The 24,318-nt window shown below is 34.3% G+C and overlaps 2 protein-coding genes across 10 annotated transcripts; one reads left to right on the top strand and one right to left on the bottom strand.

Moving 5' to 3' along the window:
• The first annotated feature begins 1,670 nt into the window (after positions 1 to 1,670).
• On the top strand, positions 1,671 to 22,192 carry HUA2 (Tudor/PWWP/MBT domain-containing protein). 9 transcript variants are annotated; one of them, XR_015784892.1, is made up of 15 exons: positions 1,671 to 2,122; positions 2,808 to 2,884; positions 4,860 to 6,806; positions 6,888 to 7,347; positions 7,966 to 8,074; positions 8,222 to 8,334; positions 8,737 to 8,924; positions 11,735 to 12,395; positions 12,482 to 12,974; positions 13,668 to 13,760; positions 13,966 to 14,066; positions 14,990 to 15,187; positions 18,999 to 19,104; positions 21,079 to 21,271; positions 22,066 to 22,192. XR_015784892.1 is itself a non-coding variant. In XM_088109044.1 (12 exons), the coding sequence occupies exons 1-11, from the start codon at positions 2,012 to 2,014 to the stop codon at positions 14,034 to 14,036; spliced, it is 4,323 nt and encodes a 1,440-aa protein (XP_087965170.1). In that variant the 5' UTR covers positions 1,671 to 2,011; the 3' UTR covers positions 14,037 to 14,066; positions 14,990 to 15,297. The 9 variants fall into 9 exon arrangements, 1 of the variants encoding a protein (XP_087965170.1); XR_015784893.1 differs by lacking the exon at positions 22,066 to 22,192 and having other exon boundaries at positions 21,088 to 21,344; XR_015784890.1 differs by lacking the exon at positions 22,066 to 22,192 and having other exon boundaries at positions 21,079 to 21,344.
• Positions 22,193 to 22,226: 34 nt separating this feature from the next.
• On the bottom strand, positions 22,227 to 24,091 carry LOC124837710 (uncharacterized). Its single transcript, XM_088109045.1, has 3 exons — positions 23,486 to 24,091; positions 23,110 to 23,219; positions 22,227 to 22,771 (listed from the first exon to the last, which is right to left on the bottom strand). The coding sequence occupies exons 1-3, from the start codon at positions 23,654 to 23,656 to the stop codon at positions 22,228 to 22,230; spliced, it is 825 nt and encodes a 274-aa protein (XP_087965171.1). The 5' UTR covers positions 23,657 to 24,091; the 3' UTR covers position 22,227.
• Positions 24,092 to 24,318: the final 227 nt, after the last annotated feature.

The following is a 24,318-nucleotide window of genomic DNA, read 5'->3' as shown; positions in this document are numbered from 1 at the left end:
TTATTTTTGTAAACTTAAATTCTTTCACACTTTTTCTTCTATACATTATAATTCCTAGTGGTAAGATAACTTGTAGTAAAGTTTTTCCACGGTAATTCAAAATATTAATAATTACATAGACAATGTCTTCTCTTATTTACATATCAATACTTACACAAATAATATATTCTCTTATAGACATATATAAGAAAAAGAAAAAAAAGAATATTTTCATATATACATGTATAAGAAAAAGAAAAAAGAATTTTGAATAGAAACTAAACCACTTATTTGACCTTATAATTTAATGAGTTTTTCCTAGTACTCCACTGAGAATATAATATTCGACTTATCCTTTAAATCTTAATATCAAAATACTTTAATCTCAATAAGATCTTTTAATCTTAATCTTAAAAGAGAATTTAAACAAATGAAATTTGTAATGAAATAAAAAATAACCTATAATCTCTCTGTAAACTTTCTATTTTTTGTCCATTTAAAACTTATATATCTTAAAAAATATCTGTACAATTTAAATATAAATACAAACTTTTTCTAAACTAATATTTTCACGCAATAGATGGACAAACAATAAACTTTATAAAAAAATAAGTGTATAATAATTATTTTAAACTACTTTTAAAATAACTTGATATCCATATAATAATAGACAAAATATGAACAATAAAGTTTACATATATTTGTAATTTAGTAAGCTAACTGAATATTTATGGACTACATAAACTCTCTAGTTTTAATATGATTTTGAAAATTAAATTCATGAATAACATTTTATGAATAATTTAAGAAAAACATCTTATTTTAACTTATTAATATAATTGTTTTGAATTGATTTTTTTATTACTTAGATTGAATTTTAAAATAATTCATTATTATTCTATAGGCATTGTTCCTAATTTCCATCATTAAATCGATAATCACTTTTAGTTTTCTTTTTAGTACACCTATAACCTGCGTGAAAATCAAACATTTTCCTGGAACAAGTGAAAAAACACACACACAAGGTATATTCTTAGTAATTTTTTTAAATACATTTTAACTTCTAATTTTATTGTTTTAAATATTTTTTTTATTAATACCAAAACAGTGTAGTTAATAGAAATAACTTCAGAGACTGGTCTTTGGCATAATAGTTTTTCTAAAAATTGTAACTGACTCTTAAATTTTGAGTATACACTTTTTAAATGTATCATTTTTGTTACTTAGGATGTTCTATTATATATAAAAAATCACAAATGACTATAGATGATATGTTTGTTACTTTTTATTTGTGTATCAAACTATTTTAACCTTTCCATCAAAATATAGTGTAGGAATAATTAACATAGAGTTCTTGAAATTTAAACAATATTTAAATTTAAGTTGTGGTATTGATATGAGCTTTAAATACAAACTTAAATTAAATGTTCAAAATAAAACATAAATTTTGATAATTTAAGTAAATGTTTAAAACAAAACACACAATTTGATAATTTTAATGAATTTATGTAAGATTGATTAATCTTTATCACAACTATTATTAGCACAATAATTTTTTTTTGTTACATATTCTCATTTTAATTAGAGATTATCTAGAGTGAAAAAATATAAACAGTATTTATAGAAAATATAAAGGATTTTGAAGTGATGTATGCTATATGATCTAAAGAACAAGCAAACATAGTGGGCAGTGGCAAAACCAAAAAAGAAAAAGATCAGAAAATTCCCATTAGGTCCCATACTCATTGTGCGGAAAGCCATTCTTGCAAAAACAACAAAATCTACTATTCTCTCTCTTCCTCTTCCTTCTCCCTGCGACCGCCTCGAATCGCAATCCCTGCAACTCCTTCACTCTCAGATTCTCCTCCTTCCTCTCCCGATTGTTTGCGCTCCGCCGCCGCTGAAACCTGCGCAAGATCCCCGCGGCGCTTCCGCGGGATATCTCTAGGGTTTTCTGATCTTTCGTTCCTTTCCTTCTTCCAGGACGTCTTTTTTCAATTGCGTGCACTCTGTGTAGCGTCCACGAGCCGTCATGGCTCCCGGGCGTCGACGCGGAGCAAACAAAGCGAAGGCAAATGGCCACTTGAGTTTGGGCGATCTTGTGCTTGCTAAGGTCAAGGGCTTCCCCGCTTGGCCTGCTAAGGTCTCACTCTCTTCCGTCAACTCCTTTTCTTTCTTCAGAACTATCATCGTTATTTCTTTTGTTTTGCTCTGCATAGCTCATGTGTGTCTATTTGGCTGCTGATTATCAGTGACGGCACTCTTAGCTTATTTTGCTAAGGTTTTCAATGGTTCAGTATGACTTTCAAGTCCTATTTTCTTTTAATTTTGTGGAATTGCTCTGATGAGGAGTTTTACTTTGTTAATGTGATGTGTTAAAGATCCTACCTAGTCATATAGGGACAGAGTAAGTAGGAATAAGCTTCGTTGCTCAGCAAGTGTTTAGGATTGAGTTAGGTCTAAAACCAAATTCTAGATGGTATCGGAGGGATATGGTTGTTATTGAACCTACTGCACAAGCTAATCGGTTATCGGACGTTGCGAGCGGGTGTGTTGGAGAATTCAACCCGACTAGTAATAGTATGACTAAAATAGTGCGTAAGGAGTACCCTTTTTAGAGTGAGTTAGGTAGAAATCCAAATTCTAAGATATGATCTACTTTGCTTTTAGTGCATAGATTATTCTAGCTGAATGCTGTAAGTTGTTTTGGTAAATTTGATCTGCCCCCCATTTTACGTAGTTCCTTTCTGCTTGTTATAAGGTTTTCAGCTTATGGTTATTATTGGATAGCACCGAGGATGATGCTAATCTTGTTGTATTTTTTTCAGATAAGCAGGCCTGAGGATTGGGAGAAAATCCCTGATCCAAAGAAATATTTTGTTCAATTCTTTGGTACAAAAGAAATGTAAGCCTCTTTCACTTGATTTCTCTTGTAACTTGTATGCAGTTAAAAGATGTGAATGCACAGGTTGCCAAGTGGTCTCATAAATGGTGTTAAGTTCTACCGCAATGGCTTTAATAACTTTGCTATTAAAAGAGGAACTATTATGTGAACTAGTAAAGAGGAAGACCCTTAATTTGTCAAGATTGTAGCGTAGTTTGGATGAGAAAAAAGTGATAGAGGTGACATGCAGAATTATGGAAGAAACACCCTATCACTTGCTGTCACACTATATGTCAGTATTTTGAGCTTTAAGAGCTTGTTTGGTGGTCAGGATATGATAGGTTACACGGCTAAGATAGAAACGTGATTGGATAAAAGTAAGATAAACATACTACCTGGTGTTTGGTGCACACCATGATAAGGATCAGATGATGGTAGGTTGTGGTAGTGGCAACAGTGGTGATGATGATGGTTGTGACAATGATAGTGACATTGACGTCAACAATAATAAAAAGGTGGTAGTAACAGGCAGATGACAACTGTTGTAGTGGTTGTGATGACAATGGTAATAACGAGATGATGGTGACAATGACAAAGATAGAAGTGATTTTGCTAATAACGAGATGATGGTGATGCCAATGTAGTGGTAGTTGTGCAATAGAGATGGAGTGGTGATAACAATGATAGCAATAATGATGATGACAAAAGTTTTGGTAACAACAGTGGAAGTGATGGTGGTTACCATAACAGTTATGGTGGTTTCATTATGAGATTGATGATGTCTGGTGTCTAATTGGTAATGTAAATATTTATTCTCATTAATTACTTTTAGTGTATAATTGGCTTTGCAATCAATGGAGGACTAACATATCTAAAATATTAAGCTATTAGGTTAAGCCCAAAGAAAGTTTTACACCTTTAATGCACCCTCCTTGACAAGGTTCTTTTGGTTTACAGAATGGACAATGCATATCATTTACTTTGCTGAAAAAATGGGAGTGGTGAGTATGTGCTATGTTATTTCTAGTTATTTAGTCTTGGACTAGAGGCTATAATTTGGTAAAAGCTTAAGCTATTAGGTGGAGGATTAGGGATTACTTTAAATTTTTATATCTGTAACATATATTTCTAAGATTATGTGCCTTAAGAGAAAGACTGTAACTTCCGATGTGATTGAAGATGACGTTGTATAAAAGTTTTATATTCTGTCATAATTCATGCAGTTGGGGTTGCAGAGATGATTTGACTGTTACAAAAATGATTTTAGAGTTTATTTGGCAAATTTTGAGATTTTGATTGTGTAAATTAGTTAAACCATCTGTGGTTTTTAAGGGATGGAGGGGTTCGATCCTATCTAGACTCTGTCAATACCATGGTCCTTGAGTGTATCCAAAGGGAAAAGGAGAAAGGAGGAGTCATGTACCCAATGAATTAGAGGGTCAGAGTCTTAAGAGATGAGAGAATCAAATTTGGCGATTTAGTTTGATTTATAGTGGAACATGCTGCTTGAGTTTTCAATCAAAAGCTTGATTTTGTGGTTATAGCTATGACCTTTTAACTTCTACATAGTATTTAGACCTTTCAAGATCAATGAAAATATTAATTCTTGATCATCAATGGCCTTATAGAAAACATGTTGATGATGGACAAGTGGCTTGAGAAACTTTTCAGTGTTTGATGAATCTTTTGAGACTGTATCCTTCATGGTAAAGGGCTTAAACAACTCTTTTAAGCTCATGTATATTGTCTTGACGTTCTTTTGTCCTCTCTGGTAGTGTCTTGACTAATTTTTATCTGAAGTAAATGGTAACAAGATTTTGAAGATTAATGTTGTACTATAATTTTATTATTTTGTTTCCATTCAGTCCCCAAATTAATAAAAATAAAACTTGTGTTTTGTTCCTTCATGTTAATTCTTTTTATTATATTAAATGTTGAATGTTCTGCGTTTTATTTTCTTACAATTGTACTTACGTTATGTTATTTTCCTTCGCAGTGCTTTTGTTGCCCCAGCAGATATTCAGGCATTTACCAGTGAGGCTAAAAATAAGCTGTCAGCTCGTCTTCAAGGCAAGACTAAGTACTTTGCCCAAGCTGTGAAGGAAATATGTGCAGCATTTGATGAGATGCAGAAACAGAAGGCTAGTGGTTTGACAGATGACACTGACGATTCTCGCATTGGTTCAGAGGCTCCTTCTAATGATGGGGTAGTAGTTAACCTTAAGGATGCAATTGACACTATGTTATCAAATGCAGAACAAGATAACGTAGATATGGAGAATATTGGTTCTAATCTTGAGCACTGTACACCTAGAGTAGGGCAAAATGACAGCCAAGATGAAGAACATTCTGTATCTGACCATCCAAACGAAAGTTCTTCTGTCTCATCACCAGTGATCAAAAGTAAATTATCCATGGGTTCAGAGCCAAAGAAGAATGGTAACAAATCAAGTCTTAAAGTTGCAAGTAATGTTAATGATTTTGGGCAAAATGATAACAGACACGGTGGTTTAGCAAATGGGACCAAGCCAAGAAAGCTTGTCAATGGTTCCCGAAAGAGAAGTGAAGCTGCAGGTGATAGAGATAGAAATGGTGGATCATCTACTGGAATTTTTAAGGTGGAAAATTGTACTGATCGTGGTGACCTTTCTAGGTCCAGAGAAACAATGAAAGCTGGGAAGAAAAGGAAAAATGCATTTGATGTTAAATTGGATTCTCCAGATACTTTTAAATCAGACAACAATGATAATGCCGGGGAAAAAGATAGCAGTATGATAAAAGTCAAAACAAGTCTTGAGGTAAAAAATGAGTTGCCTGAGTTCTCGGTTGATTCCAAGGATGCCGATGGTAAAAGTTCTAGTTTGCGGAAGAAGATGCAACTTCATTCAACCTATACATTAGGGGCAAATGAATCTTTACATGCTACCAAGAAGTTGAAGCGCATGGATACCAAAGATGATTCAACTTTGGGATATCCTTCAAAAGTTCTGAAAAGAGCTTCACCTGGTTCTACAGTTATTGAAGAGAGACTATTTAAAAAGTCAGAATTGAAGAAGTCTACACCAAATTTGAAAACAGAAAAAAGCTTGTCATCAAGGGGTAAAATTAGTGGTGCAGTTTCTGATGATTCTGTCCATGAGCTGCTAGCAGCGACTAGACATCATATCCAGGTTCAAAAAGTTACGCCTGATTCTTCAGTCATTGCATCTGAGGAAAAGAAAGAAAGGAATTATCTCAGACTGAAAGGTGATACAAGTAATGTTATGATAAAACAAGTAGAGAGGAAACGTAGAGCTGTTTGTCTTTTTGATGATGATGATGACGAACCTAAAACTCCTGTTCATGGAGGAGCTGGAAAAAATGTTAAATCATCTTCTGTTTCTGATGCCAAGAAGAGCAACAATGCACACTCAGAGAAGTCAGATGTTGTTCCGCTTGCTCAAGGAAGTTCTAGTGAGCGTGAGGATACCCATTTGAAAGAGCCATCATCTCAATTATATAATGACAGTTTGTCAACCAAGCAGCCTCTAAAAGAGAAAGATAGAGAGAAACATGACGAAGTTATTCCTGTGCATATTCCTCATAGTCCTGAAAATTTAGATTTGAAGCAGCTTCCCTCCAATGCAGCAAAATTGAGCTCTACCTCCCCACTAAAATCACCTCAATTGGTACCTGCAAGTAAGTCAAGTGCTGAGCGGATTAAAGCTTCAAAGCTGTCACTTAAAGTTTCCAATAATGGTACTACTCATAAGAGGGTTGATCATGGGCTTTCAAAGTATTCACATAACCTGAGCTCTTCTCAGAATCAAGTTGCTACACATAAAAAGAAGCCTTCATTGTCGGCGGAAATTTCTAAAAGTACACCTGAGATATTGCCTCAGGCAGTTGAAGTTCCTGTTTCAACAATTGGTTTTAAGGATACTGATGCTCTACATGTTGATAGGTAAACATACTTTGTTTTTTTTTTGTTTGTTTTTTACTATTCACTGATCCTTCTCCCTCTTGTTTCTACATTTTATTAAAGATTGGAGGTAAGCACAGAAGGGAAAGGTACTATGAAGCATCTTATTGCTGCTGCCCTGGCGAAAAGGAAACAGGCTCATTCACAGTTTCCTCCCTCTGGCTTTCCCAGTGTTCAGGGGGGAACTCCTAGCCCGTCTACAGTTCAGCCATTTCTGTCTGTCTCGAGCAATTTTCTGCATGCAGACATGCAAGGAGTTTATGAGCACACATCGTTGGCTTCTCCACCAGCTAAAGAACATCCTTCTGCTTCTCATAATCAACTTGATGCTGATGAAATTGAGGATAGAAGAGTTGATTCAGGGCAAAGGGGTCCAGGTGGCTCACTGAGTGGTGGTACTGAGGCTGCTGTTGCTCGGGATGCATTTGAAGGAATGATTGAAACATTGTCAAGGACCAAGGAAAGTATTGGTCGTGCAACTCGACTTGCCATTGACTGTGCCAAGTATGGCATTGCTAACGAGGTACGCTTCATTGTATTATTTATAGTTTAAGAGTTGTGAATTAGACAGTTGCTTTCATCCAAATTGTTTCCTAGCTTTATGAACCATTACAGAAAATGGAATTGCTGCAGAAAAGTGTCTTAATATTTAGTTTAATGAGAATACTTTGATTTGGTTGTTGGCAAGTTTTTATTTTGAATTATGTTGGAAGTGTGAAGATTGTTATCCCTAATACATTGTCAGTTTGATGGCAAGGAAATCACAACCTGTGGATAAGTGTGTGAGGCTAAGCCATAAGTTTATTGATAATAAAGGCCTTGGAACATTATTTATTTGTCAGTCTGCTCTTAATATGGTCTAAATTTTAGTTTAAGCACTATTAGTTTACTTTTGTGCTTTTTATTTAATTTTCTTGCTTACATGATTGTGATAAGTAATTTTTGTCATATAGAAAATCCTTAGTAAGAACATCAAGGATCCATAGAAGATAAGACTTGTATCTTTTTTGTTTCATTTATATTTAGTTGATCATTGATTGGAATGTGAATGCTTTTCCTAAATGTCATTTTTTGGCTACTGATTTTGGCAGTTCTGTTAATGTAACTGTTGTTGACTTACTTCCTAGTCCTTTTTGTTCAGGTTGTTGAACTTCTCATACGAAAGCTGGAAAATGAAACTAGTTTTCATCGCAAAGTGGATTTGTTTTTTCTTGTTGATTCTATCACCCAGTGCTCACATAATCAAAAAGGTGGGTGATTACTGAAGATATTAGAATAGAATACTATTAGCAATTGTTATCACTGTTTTCCTCCCTGTGCTCTCATACCAAAATATGTTAGTTTCGGTAGTATTCTTTTCATGGCATTGATTTCCCTAATTGTAGAGGAAATTTTAGGCATTGCAGGAGCATCCTACATTCCCACTGTTCAGGCAGCATTGCCACGTCTTCTTGGTGCTGCTGCTCCCCCTGGAGCTAGTGCCCGTGAAAATCGTCGTCAGTGTCTCAAGGTCAGCTCCTTTTCCCATAGTTAATATTTAATGACAAAAGCGAAACAGTAGAACTAGGGGGATGTTAAGATATTATCCAATAACGGAATGTACAAATTGAGATAGTGGTTCTCGTTTCATTCATGACTCAAGATATCTTGGATGACTTTCCATAATGCAAATTCAACCTCTCAGCCTAACATCGCCATGTTTGGCAATTATGTTCTATTAATGACATTATCTAGGTTACACTTATTCAATCAGAAGCTTTCTCAAAATCCAGCTTGAAGTTACTTGACTCTGGCTGCAGTCTATGTTTGATGAAATTGGATTTGTCTAAATTGGATTATGTTTTACTTTTCAAGGTGACGGAAGTTTGGTGGATGTCAACTTTGTTTTAATTTGTTTTTGGGTGGATTGCAGGTTTTGAAGCTGTGGCTTGAGAGGAAAATTTTTCCTGAATCAGTTCTTCGTAGTTATGTGGATGATATTGGAATTTCAAATGATGATATTACAGTTAGCTTTTCTCTTAGACGTCCATCTCGGGCAGAACGAGCTGTGGATGACCCTATTAGAGAAATGGAAGGCATGCTTGTTGATGAGTATGGAAGGTATGGAACTTGTTTTGTCAATTTTTAAGACTTGGTGCTTATATTAGATTTGTGTTCATCATGTATATTGTACAATTATTTCCTTCATCCTTACTAGAATCAAGGATAGAGCATAAAGTCTGAATAATTAAATAAGGCAGCATAATCAACCACGGAGGTTACTTTTATAGTTACTGAATCCCGAATGTGCTTCATGGTAGGTGCAATGATGAACAAGATAGGTTGTAATAAGAGTTAGTAAACTTAAAAATACAGAAAATGCTAAAAAAGAACTGTGTCAATTTTTTTAGTTAAAGTAATGCATTGTTTGATCAGAGTTTTGCACATTTAAGTCCTGGTTAAGAAACTTACGAGTTATTAGGATAGAGTGAAAGAACAATTAAAACTACCGATCTAGTATAATTTTAGGATATTACCATATTATCCTAAGAACTGGTTTTACTTTAAGCACTGATCATATAGGAACTAATTAAGCATCTGCAATGTTATAAAACTTAGGTATACAAAAAGGTACTCATCTTGCAAAACGCTGATCACATTGTGGTGGCAACATTTTTCTGTGTGTATTCTAGTGTCATCAAGCTTCCTGTAATCACCTGACACTCTATTGGTACCCTTGAACAAGGTTATCAAACTTGAGAGTTTATGTAAACTTGAGGGAGCTATGTAAACTCTATTTGTAAACTTGTAAGGGTGTACTTCATATGAAAAAAAATTAGTTTCTATAATAACATACACACTAACTCAATAGTTTATTAGTATAATTAAACAAAAATAGTTGAAAAAAAATTCCACAATAGTAAAATAACTGCATTAAGCACTGAATGATTACTATATAAGTTCAAAGTGTACTGAACAAATAAGTTCATACAAATATTGCAAAGCATAAATTGAGTGTTGGCAATTAAATAATTAAAAAAAAATGGACAAATGTCAAGTTTCTATGTCCAATTGTCTAATGACGTCATAATCTCCATCATCTTCATCACTATGAAATGCTTCTCGAGAAGAAAATTGTGCATCGACATTTTTCATCAAAAGTTAGATTATGAAGATCAAGTGCATCTAAAGTTGGATATCTTGTTGCTCCATCTAAGTCAACATTTCTACCACCATATTCACCTTGAGCCTCATCAATCTCAACAACATCATCTTCCTCTTTAGTTATCCATTCATCATTGGACACATAATCATCAAATGGAAGAGGTAATAAGTTGAAAATTAGTTTTATTTTTTTTTTCACAACATCTTTAACCAATCTTCTAATTCATATATACAACCCCTCTTTATCTGGTCTAAAAGTTGGTGCACAGTGGATGTAGGGGCCTAGGTAATAGGTAGTGGCATGCATAGGCCTGGGTAGTTGATTATCCCCATCTTTCGTCAATGATTTTCCAAGCAGCTTCATAATGAAATTTAACACCAATTATGCTATACTATAAATAATTTCACAAATAAGTAATTAGGTTTTGAAAGAGAGAGGGCTTAGAATTTTTACCTTTCCTTAATATTATTAAAATTGAACTTAATCTTGTCTTTTGCACAATCCATCTCCACATATACGAAAAGTTGTGTTTTATTTGAATCCTCCAATCTTAAGACCACCATAAGAGGGGCTTCAACTTTGAGGCATGTGGTTACATTCTTCTGAAATTGACTATCTAATACAATGTTTTCAACTGTTCTCTCCTCTTGTAAAGTTCCAACCAGCTTGTTTTTTCTCTTTTCAAAGCTAAATATGGTTAACAATGTTGCTTTCAATTTATGAAGACAAACTAGAATCAAATAAGCTGTGATAATATTTGGTCTTATCAAGTCTCTTTCTTTTTTGTGAACTTCATCAACATGCTAATTAACATTGTTTTGCCAGATATGTTGGTGGTGATCCTTCTTTTCTTCTTGATAGTAACTTGATGGACCTTTAAATGCTTTTTAAATCTTTAAAGATCAAACCATTGCAATGGGAAGCACCTACGGTTCAATACAAATGCTCATTTTTTTGCATCAACAGATCTGTTGCCTTGAAATTTGCAGCATTTCCATTAACCACTCTGAAACAGAAGCACAAGGCTCAAAGTGCCCCTTAATTTCTATCAAGATGATGCTTGAATCTAAATATTCTTCCACTCTCAATCTTTGAACAATAATTACATTCCACTTTTCTACCATGGTCATTAGTATCCCATTCTTCCATCCAATATCCGACCATTTTCCTGGAGTTTTTTTTCTTTCTACTTTTAATAAATGAGGATTGCACTTGGATTGCTCTCAGTTCCACTCTCAGATATTCCTTAAATATCTTCCTAGTTTCAATTTTTAATTACAAAATTCGGCCTAGATTACCAAGTTCACAATGATCCCATAAATTCTGCTCCAAAATCGAGTTTGCTTACGATTCAACTCAAGCAACGTGTGTGGGAATGTAAACTCGTACCTCTTTGAGTTAACACTAGAGTTTGATAACAATGCTCTTAAACAAAATTCAAAACATGAATAGGAGAAACTAATGAATAGACATTAATACTAGTTAATGGTGCGATGATACATAAAAATTTTCTTTTTGTCGTTGGTTATTATTCATTACGAGATGTAATGTAGATGGGCCAGGGATTGGCATCATACGAAATGGAAATACTAAGTATTGTTTTCTAAATTTGTTCAAGGCTTGCATTTGTGGATTTTAGTTTGCTGGAATATTTATTAACTAGATAAAGCTGTACTGTTTATTTGTTTCTTGTTTACCATTCTGTTTGCTTTGAATAGTAATTCTATTTCTGATTCATGTTATATTCCTGGATATTGTGTATCAGTAATGCAACATTTCAGCTGCCTGGCTTTTTATCCTCACATGCATTTGAAGAAGATGAAGACGAATATGAAGATGATATACCAATCAAATTGTGTAAGGATACATTTGATGCATCTCCAGCAGATCCCACCCATGCCCTTGGAGAATCAGAAACCTCTACTGTTACCCCAAATGACAAGCGCCATTGTATCTTAAAGGATGTGGATCGTGAGCTGGAAATGGAAGATGTTTCAGGTCATCCCAAGGATGAAAAGCCAACATTTTTTAACAGTTCTGATGAAATTGATTTGCAACTTCAGGTGTCAGATAGCAATTTGGAGCTGACTCCAAGCATTTCAAACGAAATGTCAGCTACTCCTGAGGGTTCTCCTCCTTTGCCACTTGATTCACCTCCTCCACCCCCACCTTTGCCTTCATCACCACCGCCCCCTCCTCCTCCATTATCACCATCTCCTCCCCCACCCCCACCACCTCCAATGTTGCAACCCCCACCTCCTCCTTTACCACCATCAGCCCCTCCAGTGTCCTTGGTGCCTCAATCGTCGGGACCAGCTCGGCCACTTCTGTCCCAACCATTAATGCCATCTCAGTCATCACATCAGTCATCCCCACAGTTGGGGTATCAGCAGAGTGTACCTCATGACTTTAGTGGCACTAATAATGTAAGACTGTTTTTCTTTTGGTATCACTTGGTTGTCATGAATTTATTTTGGATTGTTGATTTTGATAAATGCTGTCATGTGTGCAGGGTAACCAAATAGTTCCAATGGCTGGGAATTCGTTTCCTGGAGGTCACAATAATGCAGCTGTCAAGAATGAAATATTTCCACAGCCTCCTGCTTATGCTCCAACAGCAGGTTGCAGCTCCCAGGAACCTTCTGGTTTTAACCCTTCAAGGCAATTAGAGTACGGACAAAATGATATGTATCTAAATGCTCAAGTTCCTCAACCTAACCATCAATTTCAGCAGGGCAATCCCCCATATGCACAAAGGCACACACATCCTGCCCCACCCCAAAATCCACCAAATCCGTACCCATATTCAAATCCTACAGTTCAGCAACATCTTCCACATTCATTCCATCCTCCCTTCCCTCTACCATCTCTTCCTGATGGCAGGAGACAATTTGTTGCTGATGAGCAATGGCGAATGCCATCGAGTGAATATAAAACAAACAATCAACATAGTGTATGGAGAGGGAGAAATCCATCATGTCCTGGTCCACCCTATGGGCAAGAAGGTATGATCTACTTGGCTCAGTCTAAATGTCTGTCTTAAATACAAATATGGTTTATTGTAGGCTTTTTCTTATTTGTATACATTCAAGTTTGTTCACAGCTTATAGAGGTCGGTATGTTTTTGGTCACGTTTTTATTGTTCATACAAGTGAAAGTAATAGGCCCATAACTAAGGTGTGTAAGAGGAGAAGGGCTGCCATAAGCCCAATGATTTTGATGAAGGTTTCGTAGTGTATGAAAAAAGGGAGGGCACCACCACTAGAGATGGACAATTCTGGTGAGAAAAGAGACAGAAGTAACAGAATGAGGACAGGTGTCATTGAAAGATAGGGGGAGAGAGATATGGTAAAATTTGGAGAATAATGGAGTTGGTTGTAAATAGGGTGGAGGGAGATAGGGAAGGGAGCAAAAAATATTAGGAAAAGATTGGGCAAGCCTGCTGGTTTGAGGGAGGAGTTGTTCGTATCATTTCTGTTATGCATTTTCCTTTGTAATTTTTCTGTTTGTTTTTTTGTTGCTAATCAGTATCAACTTGCATAGACTGCTTCGTTAATACATATATTTCCCATCTATCAATCAAATTGTTTGGTTCCTATCACATTTTAGTTCAACTATTGTTATTTGTATTTTTGTGGTGTTTGTACAAGCAATCTAAATGTTGTTTGTAAAAGTTGTTTTTGATTATGGTGATGAAGGTCATTTTCAGCCACCATTTGAAAGGACACCAGTAACCACTGTAGGTTTTCAGCGGCCAATTTCAAGCAACCTACCTGTTGCTCCAATCTCAGGTGATTTTTAATATCTATCTATCTAGTTAGATGTGATATGCTAGTTTTCGTCATACAATCTTGGGTGCATGATTTAATATTATTTTAGTTAAACCGAATCTTAAATTTCTATTTTAATTCCATGGTTTTGATTGACTCTTCTAACGCACTTCTTTTGAATTTATACTTATTAAACTAAATTTAAAATACATTTTTCCCTTTTCAGGACACGTTGTACCTCAGATGATGCCTTGTAGGCCGGACATTCCTTCTGTTAATTGTTGGAGACCCACTTGAAGTTGAATGGAGTCTTCTTATTAGTTTTAGGTAAACTTTTTTGTGTTTGGGAGGATTTCTTTCTGCAATAATGGTTTAACTGTGTAGCTGTAATAGGTGATTGTTCAATGAACTTTGGCTTCCGTGTCTCATTGAAATGTGTGCTTGTACCCAAATATTGAAAAAAATAAATAAATGTTGAATAAAAATGGAAATACAATAGTTTCTTTATGTCATACTTAGGAAGGTTAGGATTATTTATTGTTAAATGAACTCCCGTGCTTCTTGAAGTGCCACTTGAAGTTGTGATGTTGGGTAGTCTTGGCTGTCGGAAATATTGGCCCTCCCTTAAATATATTTTTCAGTTTGTTCATCTTTGGTAAATTATTCTGAGTGTTTCTGTATTTGAACAGTTTGAAAATTGTGTGTATGTTACTGGAGGAAAATGAGAACTTTTTTAAGTTAGCTTATTCTCCTAGTTTTTCTTTTATTTCTCCCTCCTCTGAGTAATTTCTTCAATAAAAAGAGGTAATGACCTCTAGTTATTTCCCTTCTATTGTGGCTGACAATGTATTTTCTGAAAATTTATTTCCCCATGAAAATTTATTTCTCCCTCCTAGAAACATCAGGAATAATTCCCCATGAACAATTTATTTTCTGAAAAAAAAATTATGGACTTCTGTAGTCTGACATTTAAATAATTGATTTCATAATTAAAAGTTTCTCCTTCATTTGCATAATTGGTGGATAGTGACTGAGTTCATTATTATCAGGAAACTCTTTCACGGGACTTTCCAAAACCCAAATTTATGTTAATTCTTTATACATTGGGAGAGTGAGCTTTGACTATTTAACCTCTTGTATATGGAATGGATTTCTTATAGGAAAAAGTTTAATTGTATATCTATTTTTATTCAACAAAGAAATGTATCTCAATATTGCCTTGTTGATTGTTACTGCTCTTTATCTTTCAGTGGTGTTGCTGGTGGATCAACATGAAAGGTTAAATTGTGCCACAAAGTTAGATTCGCCTGTGTAGTACATACAACTTACCCATGAAGAAATTTTGAAAACTTGAGGAGGCTTTTGACAGGATTGTGTATATTGTAATTTTTCCTGACAATGTATCCCAGGAACATTTACTTCCAAGTTTAGCCCATGTTTTTCACTTGGTTAGTTTATCTGTTTCTCATCTCTTGTAATTATTACATTATATCTATATAGAAATCTGTTTCAAGTACTCAATTTTAACTCCAATAAATGAATGTTATTTTTATTTCAATATTGAAAGAGGCTTGTCTTTTCTGGCTTCAATTTATTTTCCCATATTCCATTGCACTTTCTTGATAAGTAATATCATATTTCATGACTAAATGCCTATTAGTTATTATAGTATGTAAGTGGATGCAAATTTCATTTTGAAAATTAGTTTTGTAAGGATGAGTCGGACTTGAAATATACCTTTTAAGATGATATCATAACTTATCATGACTTAATTTGTTGGGTCTATCATGTCACTCATTATCTGGGGATCATCCATGCATATTTTGTCCTACACACAAAGATATCTAGTTCGCAGCATGCAGGGTATGTTAGATACATGACTAAATTATAGTATATAACTGATTGTAAGTCTTACAAGATGATTTTCTAAGGTTGACTTAGGTTTAAAGTTTACTTTTTAAGTTATGTCTCGAGTCTACCTTCGATTTCCACTACTCTCGATTATATTTATTAGGGATGGTGTAGTGTTATGTAAGGGTATTTTTTTAAAAAGTAGTATTAAATAGGGTTAAGGTGATTTAAATTAGTTTATATTTAAGTCCACCAAACATGACCATATTTTTGTTTATATTCAAATTCAGAGGAAGTACCAGCTAATATAATCTCTTCAACCTTTAGAAACTTGTGTTCAGAAAATATTGAGCAAGCTTTATTTCCCCTCTGATTGTGGATTTCTGTGAAATAAATGTATGTGTGGGGTTCTTATAAGTAGAAATGTCGAGGAGATTTGGCACCAATAAGTCTAGCAAATCATATAAGAGACCGAAATACCACCTTCAACTCAAGGCAATGAGAGACTCACACCTGAAATCTTAACCGTGTGTATAGTTCAATCTGAATAATCAGTAGTGTTTTTACTTTTGAATTTCTGGCCTTTTATTTTTTATACCTATTGGTTTTATCAATTGAGTAGTGATCGTTTTACAGATTTATTGTGTTTATAATTATGTTTGGGGTGAGGATTGTTAAATATCTGTGTTTTTTCTTCAGTTGAAGACCATTTTCATGAGATGAAATTAGGGTTAAATGAATTTTTGGTATCTTTAAAGTTGATCCTGACAGTAATTTTATTACTATTGAATTAATGGGATTGACATGCAATAATATTAATTAGATATTTGCATATACATTGGTATGTGATAATGTAAAACTTAGCAAGTTAACAGCTGTTAATTCAAAACTTACATAATAACTGTTAGAATTAAATTAAGATATTTATTAAATGTGGATATAGAAAACGTGTTAATTTTGGAGATACTAAAAACTTATTTAACCTGTGAAATCATATCTAGCTGTACAGATGAATTTATACTTTCAAAGTCTGTGTGACAGATTTAATGTTTGTTTTCTATTGGTCATGTCACATTAATAAAATTTGTGCCTACTTTTAGCTGCATTCATTTTCTCAGCCAGATCACATATGATGACAGTTTTCCTTTTTGTTTCAAGGATTGTTTATATGTAAATTTTGTATGATTTATTCATTTATTCTCTCCCATAATTCTCAATCGAGTTTACATCTAAGCATAAATAGTATAACGTGAGATGTTGTCTATTGATTTTGACAGTTGTTATCCTTCTTTTTATAGACTTAAATTGGCACTGTTTAGTTTTTATTTTTATTTTTGTTTTGTAGCTTCCTAAATGGGGAGGCTACCCCATTTCGAAGATACCAGAGCCTTCCACAAGTTTCATTTAGATCTTTCACTGATGCTGATAGATTAGTTTGCCTACTACTAACTGCCATTGTCAGTTTGAATAAAAAATGCTTCAGGCTCTGGCATAAACGGTCATCTTTGTATGCAATATTTTCAACAATAGTTTTTGATCAAAGAGTTAAGTTGCGATCAATTTTAAAACTCTTTCAATCAAGTGATCGTATTCGAATTTTGAACATTTATTTTGATCAAACTGCAAGGTTGGAATTCTCTTATATTGACAACTTTCTTTCTGTTATTACTTTTAGATATACTATCTTTGCGCAATGTTTATTCATCCTTTTGGCGTACTTTAACCTTAATATTATCTAACTTGTTATTTTGTATTACTAAGTTATTTAATGTGTTTAGTTAAAAACACAACAATGTTATTATCACTAAGAAAGTCACAAGCATGTATAGGCAGGTGGAAAGTTCTATCAAAGCAGACGTGCAAATATAATTTTTATTCTGTCTTGATTCACCAATCTAAATCATTTTATTATATTCTTTCTTCCTTCTGTGTTGGACTTTTCACTTATTCAGGAGTTTAATGATAGGGAAAGAGACTAGTTCTTTATATAAGGCCTTCGATCTTCGTCTGATTGTCCTCATATTTCTTCTATAGTGAGGGTAATTTATATCATTGGTATTCTTATGCAAGTTTTATTAGGAGTTTTTCACTCATTCTCCTAAATGTGAAGCCTTCCTTCTTGACCAGTCCTTTCAAAAATTTGAAACACCACATAAGAGTCTTCTGTCTAGCAAGTTCACGTAGTTAATACCAAGGGCATGTTGCAGTTTTATAGAATATATAGTTGAACTTGAGGTATTTCTGATATGAGTATTTTGGTGCAAGGGTTGTTTGGGAATGATCTAGTTTTTGTTGTGTTTTGTGCGTGAACTTGCAAAACTTATTACTTGATCTATTTTTTTTTCTTCCTTGATACGTTTTCTCGTTTTTTTAGAAGTGGAATTATAAATTATGGGAATGCTGATGATAAAAGGGACATTGATTTTGGACATGACTTGTGTTTGTTTGTAATTTTTGGTGAAACACACCTACCTGTGACAATTCCAGGATTTTAAGTGGCCCAACGTAGGTTGACTTTAGTAGGAATGTTGATAGATATTTTTTGTGACTAAAGTTATACATGAATTAGAATGAATGTGAAAGATATACTGAATAAGAGAAGTGAATAATCTGAAACCGTTCTTCAAAGTTCTCAATTGTGAGCAGTTTTGCTTGAGTTCCATTCCCTTTTTGCGTGGTTATGTGAGTAGATGGATTAGCCAATTGGCTAGTTTTTGAATTTGTACTTTTTAAATTGCTTCTGTGAGAAAGGGCAACAAATAAGTGATGTCCATTGCATTTACCCTTGAAGATTTTTTGAAACTATGAAGGAAGAAAAAGACGGGTAACTCTAAAAGTATATTTGATTGCAGCATGATAAGCTATTTATGCATTTATTTTTACATGAGAGAATGCACGAACATTTTTTTATAAATTTTGAATGAAATACTGCCGGACTCCTTGTTTGTGTAATTTCTATAATTACTTTTACTGTTCCTTAGAATCTCAAGCATTTGACTCTTTGTCTTGATATTATGGTGTTTTTGTTATTGTTAGCATAAGTCAGCTTGAATATGTATTCAGCTTGCTTGTTTGTTGTTAATATCTCTCTTTTTCATGTTCTAATACTCGTTTCCCCCATTTTTGTTGTAAACTTCGACACAATGGATCAGTGTGTAAAATTTGAAGTTATGGAAACCGATTATCCTCCCCGTGTTTTAAGACACATTTTTTTCCACGCAGTTTTTTTCAGTTAAATTCATCAAGTCATTCCTAGCGTTAGCATTGCATTGATTGTACCTTGTTTCAATGATGATGGCACGTGATGCTGCTTTTATTTAATTCATATTTTGGTATATGATGTGTTCTGTCAAGTGGTAACCTTTTGTTATTGCTGAAAAGGAATTCTGAATATCTCAGCGATTTCAGGTTTTGTTAATGCCAAAGAAGATGGTGATCATTTTTTCATGTTTTGAATGTGATAACTGAACAAAGATTACAGTGAAACTTCTCATAAAGACTGCTGATAATTGAGGTAATACTGTCGTGGAATTTAAGAACTGACCATGCTTTAGTTATTTCTTTACTTCAATTACTGTGCTAGGGACCCATAGTTGTAAACATAGTTCTTATGAATGTTTTATAAGAACTCTATTCTTTCAATGACTAGTTTACGAATATTATACACCATTTTGTTTGGTTGTTTTCCTGTCGTGTGTGATGCATGCATGTCTCATTGCAATTTGGATAAATTTTTCTGAATTCTTACAGTAGGAAGTTGGAATGATTAAGTTTGGTCATTAGGATCGTAGTTTTATCTGATTAATGGATGGATTGAATTTCCATCTTTCTGTTTTCGCCATATGATTATATATACAATTATTTACCTGCTTAATTTGTTGTCATAGATATCTTGTCGTGTGCTATACATTTTCTCGATGTTTGTCTCTTGCTTTTCCAATGCAAGGTTGGAAGAGATGTTCAATATGTTTTGAGAAACAATTCTTCAACATCACTCAGGATTGCTTGAGGATTGGAAAGTAGCATGTCGTATATGGAATGGTTTAATTCTGATAAGGATTCGACGGATAAGTAGGTTAAGACAGATAACATAGATCACATCCTTAGACGGTCAACATAATACTAAATTCCTGAAACCTTCGTGTCTTAAACAGCACCAGCCCCAGTCCCAGCCCCAGTCCCAGCCCAGCCCCAGCTCAGCCACAGCCCCAGCCCAGCCACATTTGAAACGTATGATCGGTCAATTTGCAGTCCACCACATTGACTTTAATTGTCTGTTCACTCTGTCGACTTTGTTTGATTGATTATTTGGCTCACACTAGTTATGAACAAATAGATGGCAGCCTTAGAAGGTTAACATAATACTAAATTCCTGAAACCTTCGTGTCTTAAACAGCCCCAGCCCCAGTCCCAGCCCCAGCCCCTGTCCCAACCCAGCCCAGCCACAGCCCCACCTCCAGTCCCAGCCCAGCCCCAGCCCCAGCCCCAGCCTCAGCCACATTTGAAACGTATGATCGGTCCATTTGCAGTCCACCATATTGACTTTAATTGTCTGTTCACTCTGCCGACTTTGTTTGATTGATTATTTGGCTCACACTAGTTATGAACAAAACGCCCTGGTTTGTTCTTTCTGATTGTTAGGTTGTGAGTAGTTCTATCCTTTAGTTTGTATACTTCCTGTGAAGAAAAAGATTTTGGTTATCGAATTAGATAGTAAACCAGTCAGTAATTTTGGAAAACATGAGGTACTTAAATTCTGTCATTCGAAGAAGCTATACTTGATTTATGACATTGGACTTGATTTTTGCGTCTTAAATGAACCAAAACTAATTCTCGTGAAACAATGTGCATGGTATATGCGACCATCGCTGCTTTCTAATTTGAACACTACTTTTAAACTAGGCATATTGTTTCATTATGTTATCAAGTGTATTTTGTTTACACATTTTAGGCTTCTCGAGCTGTTGGTACGACAAATACTAATATTGTATTGTTACTTTTAGGGGCATTTTTTTTTATCATTCTTCAACTTGCTCTTTTATTCCTCAAATGTCATCTTAGCATTGTTCGCCAATTTATTTATTTTACTTGTTTGCAATCGATTTCTTAGCTTCACGATTGCTCATGCTGAGTACATTTTTTTCATTTGCCTTTGGTAGAGAAATTTATGTAAAACTGAAATACTGTATAGGTAATAAATTGTCTTATTTAAAAGTTTTATTGAATTGTGTATGCATAATATTCTTTTCATTAGCGAAATTGAATTCAATTCCAATTTTGTATAAATAAATTGTTTTTACTTAATATATTTAAATAGCTATCTGTCGTTATTGAAATTTAATATTAGGTATGTTGAAGTTGTAGCAAATTGTGCACTTCTCGTTTGAGTTAGTTTAATATTTTTTTCATGTCTTATTTTGGGGATGATGATACGAAATTTGCATGTGAGCTTTCGTGTAAGGTTAATATGTGGTCATTATTTTTAAAGTGTCTACAGAAAGTTGCAAGTCTAAGGGGACGGTCTCAAATTCGCCGCACAGAAAAGAGGGTGTTTAGGCATGTTTCATAGCCGCAATGTTTTAAAAGATTCAAGCAACCCAAATTTGAGGGCAAAACCTGTATTTGGGAGCTAGGAAACCATTACAAGAAGAGTTGTGGACCTTCATCAAAAAATATTTACGGTAAAAATATCTACATTTAAACTATGGTAAGGTGCAATTTTTTTATTCAATTTTACTCACTCTTCTAATGATTTGTCATATCTATTTAACTTCATATTTTAGAAATTATTTACTTCCTATTTACCAAACATTGTTTAATCGCGTGTACTAATTTTAATTTTGTCTTAACGCTGATACACTAGAAACTGATGAACATGAAGAATTTTTATATTTAATCGTTATTGTTTGGTAATTCTAACGTTTTAGCATAGCTAACGAAAAAAGTTAGAAGCATCAAATAAAAATCCAAAAAAAGTAACCCTTGCGGATTTGTTCATTTATTTATATCCTGCTTCGGAACGATTTCGTAAGATTATTGCAACTATGTAATCTTCTGCTTGTAGAACAAGCAAAACAAATCGGGTGGAAAATTTCCTGAACTTATCTGCTTACCCATTTTTAAGATAACATTAATTGTGCCATGCTAGAGCATTTTAAAGGAAGTTTCTTATTAATAAAGCTTTATTTTACTGTGAATCTTACATACACGATATCATTAGAATTGAAGAGACTTGTTTATAATTTTTTTTTAAGTTTTATGAAGCTCGTATTTGTAGAACCTAGATTAAAATAACGTTTTCATTGATAAGAAACTTCCATTGCAAATGTTCTAAGAGATTAGTAAATGTAATATTAATATATTTCTCTAACATTTTTTACCTCAACCCATTGCTGTGAAAGCCAAAGGTCTGAGAACCTTAGAAAGGGCAACAGAACTGGTTTGATCACTAACTACATATACTAATCAAATGCAGTTGTAATCCTTTTGCTAGCCATCAAAGATAAGTTTTGCAATGGCCGCAGCTGAAAATGGTATGTAAAACTGGTTTTAAACTGCACATTGAGGTTGGCCCAACCGATGATTTTGGCATGACGAGTTTCATAATTTGCTTCCATTATACTAAATAGCACTGTGCTTAAACCACCTGTTTGGAATAAGATGACAACGATAATCGGCTAGAAGATTTCTGCCTCTGAGCTAGGCCATTAGCCGATCTTGTAGAAAACCCACCATTGCTACTACTATCCTGCTTCAAGAGCAACTCTGGAATACGCTGAAGATTAACTTCAGATTTATGATTCCTCCGGATAAGTGTAGCATTCCTTTTATCAAGGTTACTTTTCCTATGTGCTACACCTGCCATAATATCAGACCTCTCATGACTATCAGTGGCCAAACTAAGAGCATTTCGATGGTGACCAAGAGTTTTGCCGGACATTGGTGAGTTTTTGTAGAACGAACCATTTTCTGAATATTTAAGAGACCTTTTTTCGTACTCTACCATGCTAAAGATTTCAGATGCGCATTTCTTCATTTTGGGTTTAGCTCCGTAATGACCTGGCAAAGAGCGCCGGACTGAGGAGAGCTTATGCTCGGAGGACTTCCTTCTCAGCGGCTGGAATGATTCAAACAGTTCGTAGCTTGTATTATCAGCTGGACTATTCTCTGTGTCATCTTGTCTGCAGGAATAACAATGTTTATGCTCATCACTGAATTAAATGTTCATTAGAAGTAATATTCTATATTGTATTTAATTGAAATAGGAAATTTATATTTGTAACCTGTAAGCATTTACCTGGAGTAAGATATCATCCAAATTGCCCAAAAGGACGTATTATAACATTAGTTATATAAGATATCAACGTTACACTCTTGCTAAAATGCACCATAATTAAAATAACAAAACACTTTTGCATACTTCTTATAACTTTAAAATCAATCAATACTACCTAATAGGGTTTATATTAACTTGTGGTATTTACTGATATTTGTCAATCAATAAATAAACTTAACTCACCCTGTAGAACTTGGCTGAGGGTGCTTTCCATTAAGTGGAATGTGAAGGGTCTTGAGAGCAAACATCTGCATATCAGTCACAAGTCCATTCACCTTTCTTATGTCCGCAACCTACAGTTTTCCAGACAAGAAAACTTCATCTACAACTTACCAGAGAAATACATACATATAACAAAAAGTTCAAAACCATTTGATATAACTCAATATGGTACAATATAGAACTTTTCTATCCCTTTGATATTAACGAATTTTGTTCCTATATCAATTCAGTTTACTTGTACAATAATAAGTTTGTTGCTTCCAAAATCAATAGAAATATGCATCAGCCTTTTTGCCACATACCGATGCAGTTTCTTCATGAAAGAGAAGAAGAATACCTCAACACCATACTTGATTGCAATGCCAGCTAGAGTGTCCAATTTGGAAATAGGATGTTGAATGTAGACTGGTGTTGGAGGAGATGTTGATGCAAAAGACGACATCATCATCATTTGCCTATTCGGTAGGTTTTCATCGTATTCATACGTAGGGCATGTTTGGATCTGCATTGCGATTCTCTTCAAAATTCAATCCCAAATATTCTAAATTTAAGTCCACTACCAACCCAACCAAACTGGTGGATAAACCGATTCTGATCTTCGATCGTTATGCTCTTTCCACCTATGCAAACCCATTACAGCTGCGTCAAATCAGCATTTGCCTAAAAAATGAATCACATCAAATGCAGGTGAAGAACTAAAGAATGTTAACTATGGATCGCAGAAAACGAGGATTTCTTACACCTTTTGCAATCAAGATTAGTCTAGCCTTGACTACTATTATTTTTTTATAAATATCCATCAAAAAGCTAAAAATGAATTACTAAATTATTAGAACTATAAATACGTGCTGGTTAGATTGCGATAAAAAAAACACATAAAAATAGACATCTTCCAAATGCATTTTTGGCATTTCTCAAAGATCTTGGTGGTTTGTATTTTATGTATAGCTGCTGATATTCATCCCTACCAATAAAAAACAACCTACTCTATTTAAGGCTTCTGAAACTTCAGACCACCTCCATAATTGCTCAATAGGAATATCTTGCCTACCAGCATTTATTACTCTAAATTTATGTTTTTAACAAAAGCAATTATGTTTTTTAACATAAATATTTTCAGGGCCTCTTTTTCATTTCGACACTGCAAGATATATGTGGGAGCATCCTTGA

The sequence above is a fragment of the Vigna umbellata genome, chromosome 3, assembly GCF_029865625.1.
Source record: "Vigna umbellata cultivar VRB3 chromosome 3, Vumbellata_1.0, whole genome shotgun sequence".
NCBI lineage: Eukaryota > Viridiplantae > Streptophyta > Magnoliopsida > Fabales > Fabaceae > Vigna > Vigna umbellata.
This window is presented reverse-complemented; position numbering and strand designations above follow the sequence as displayed.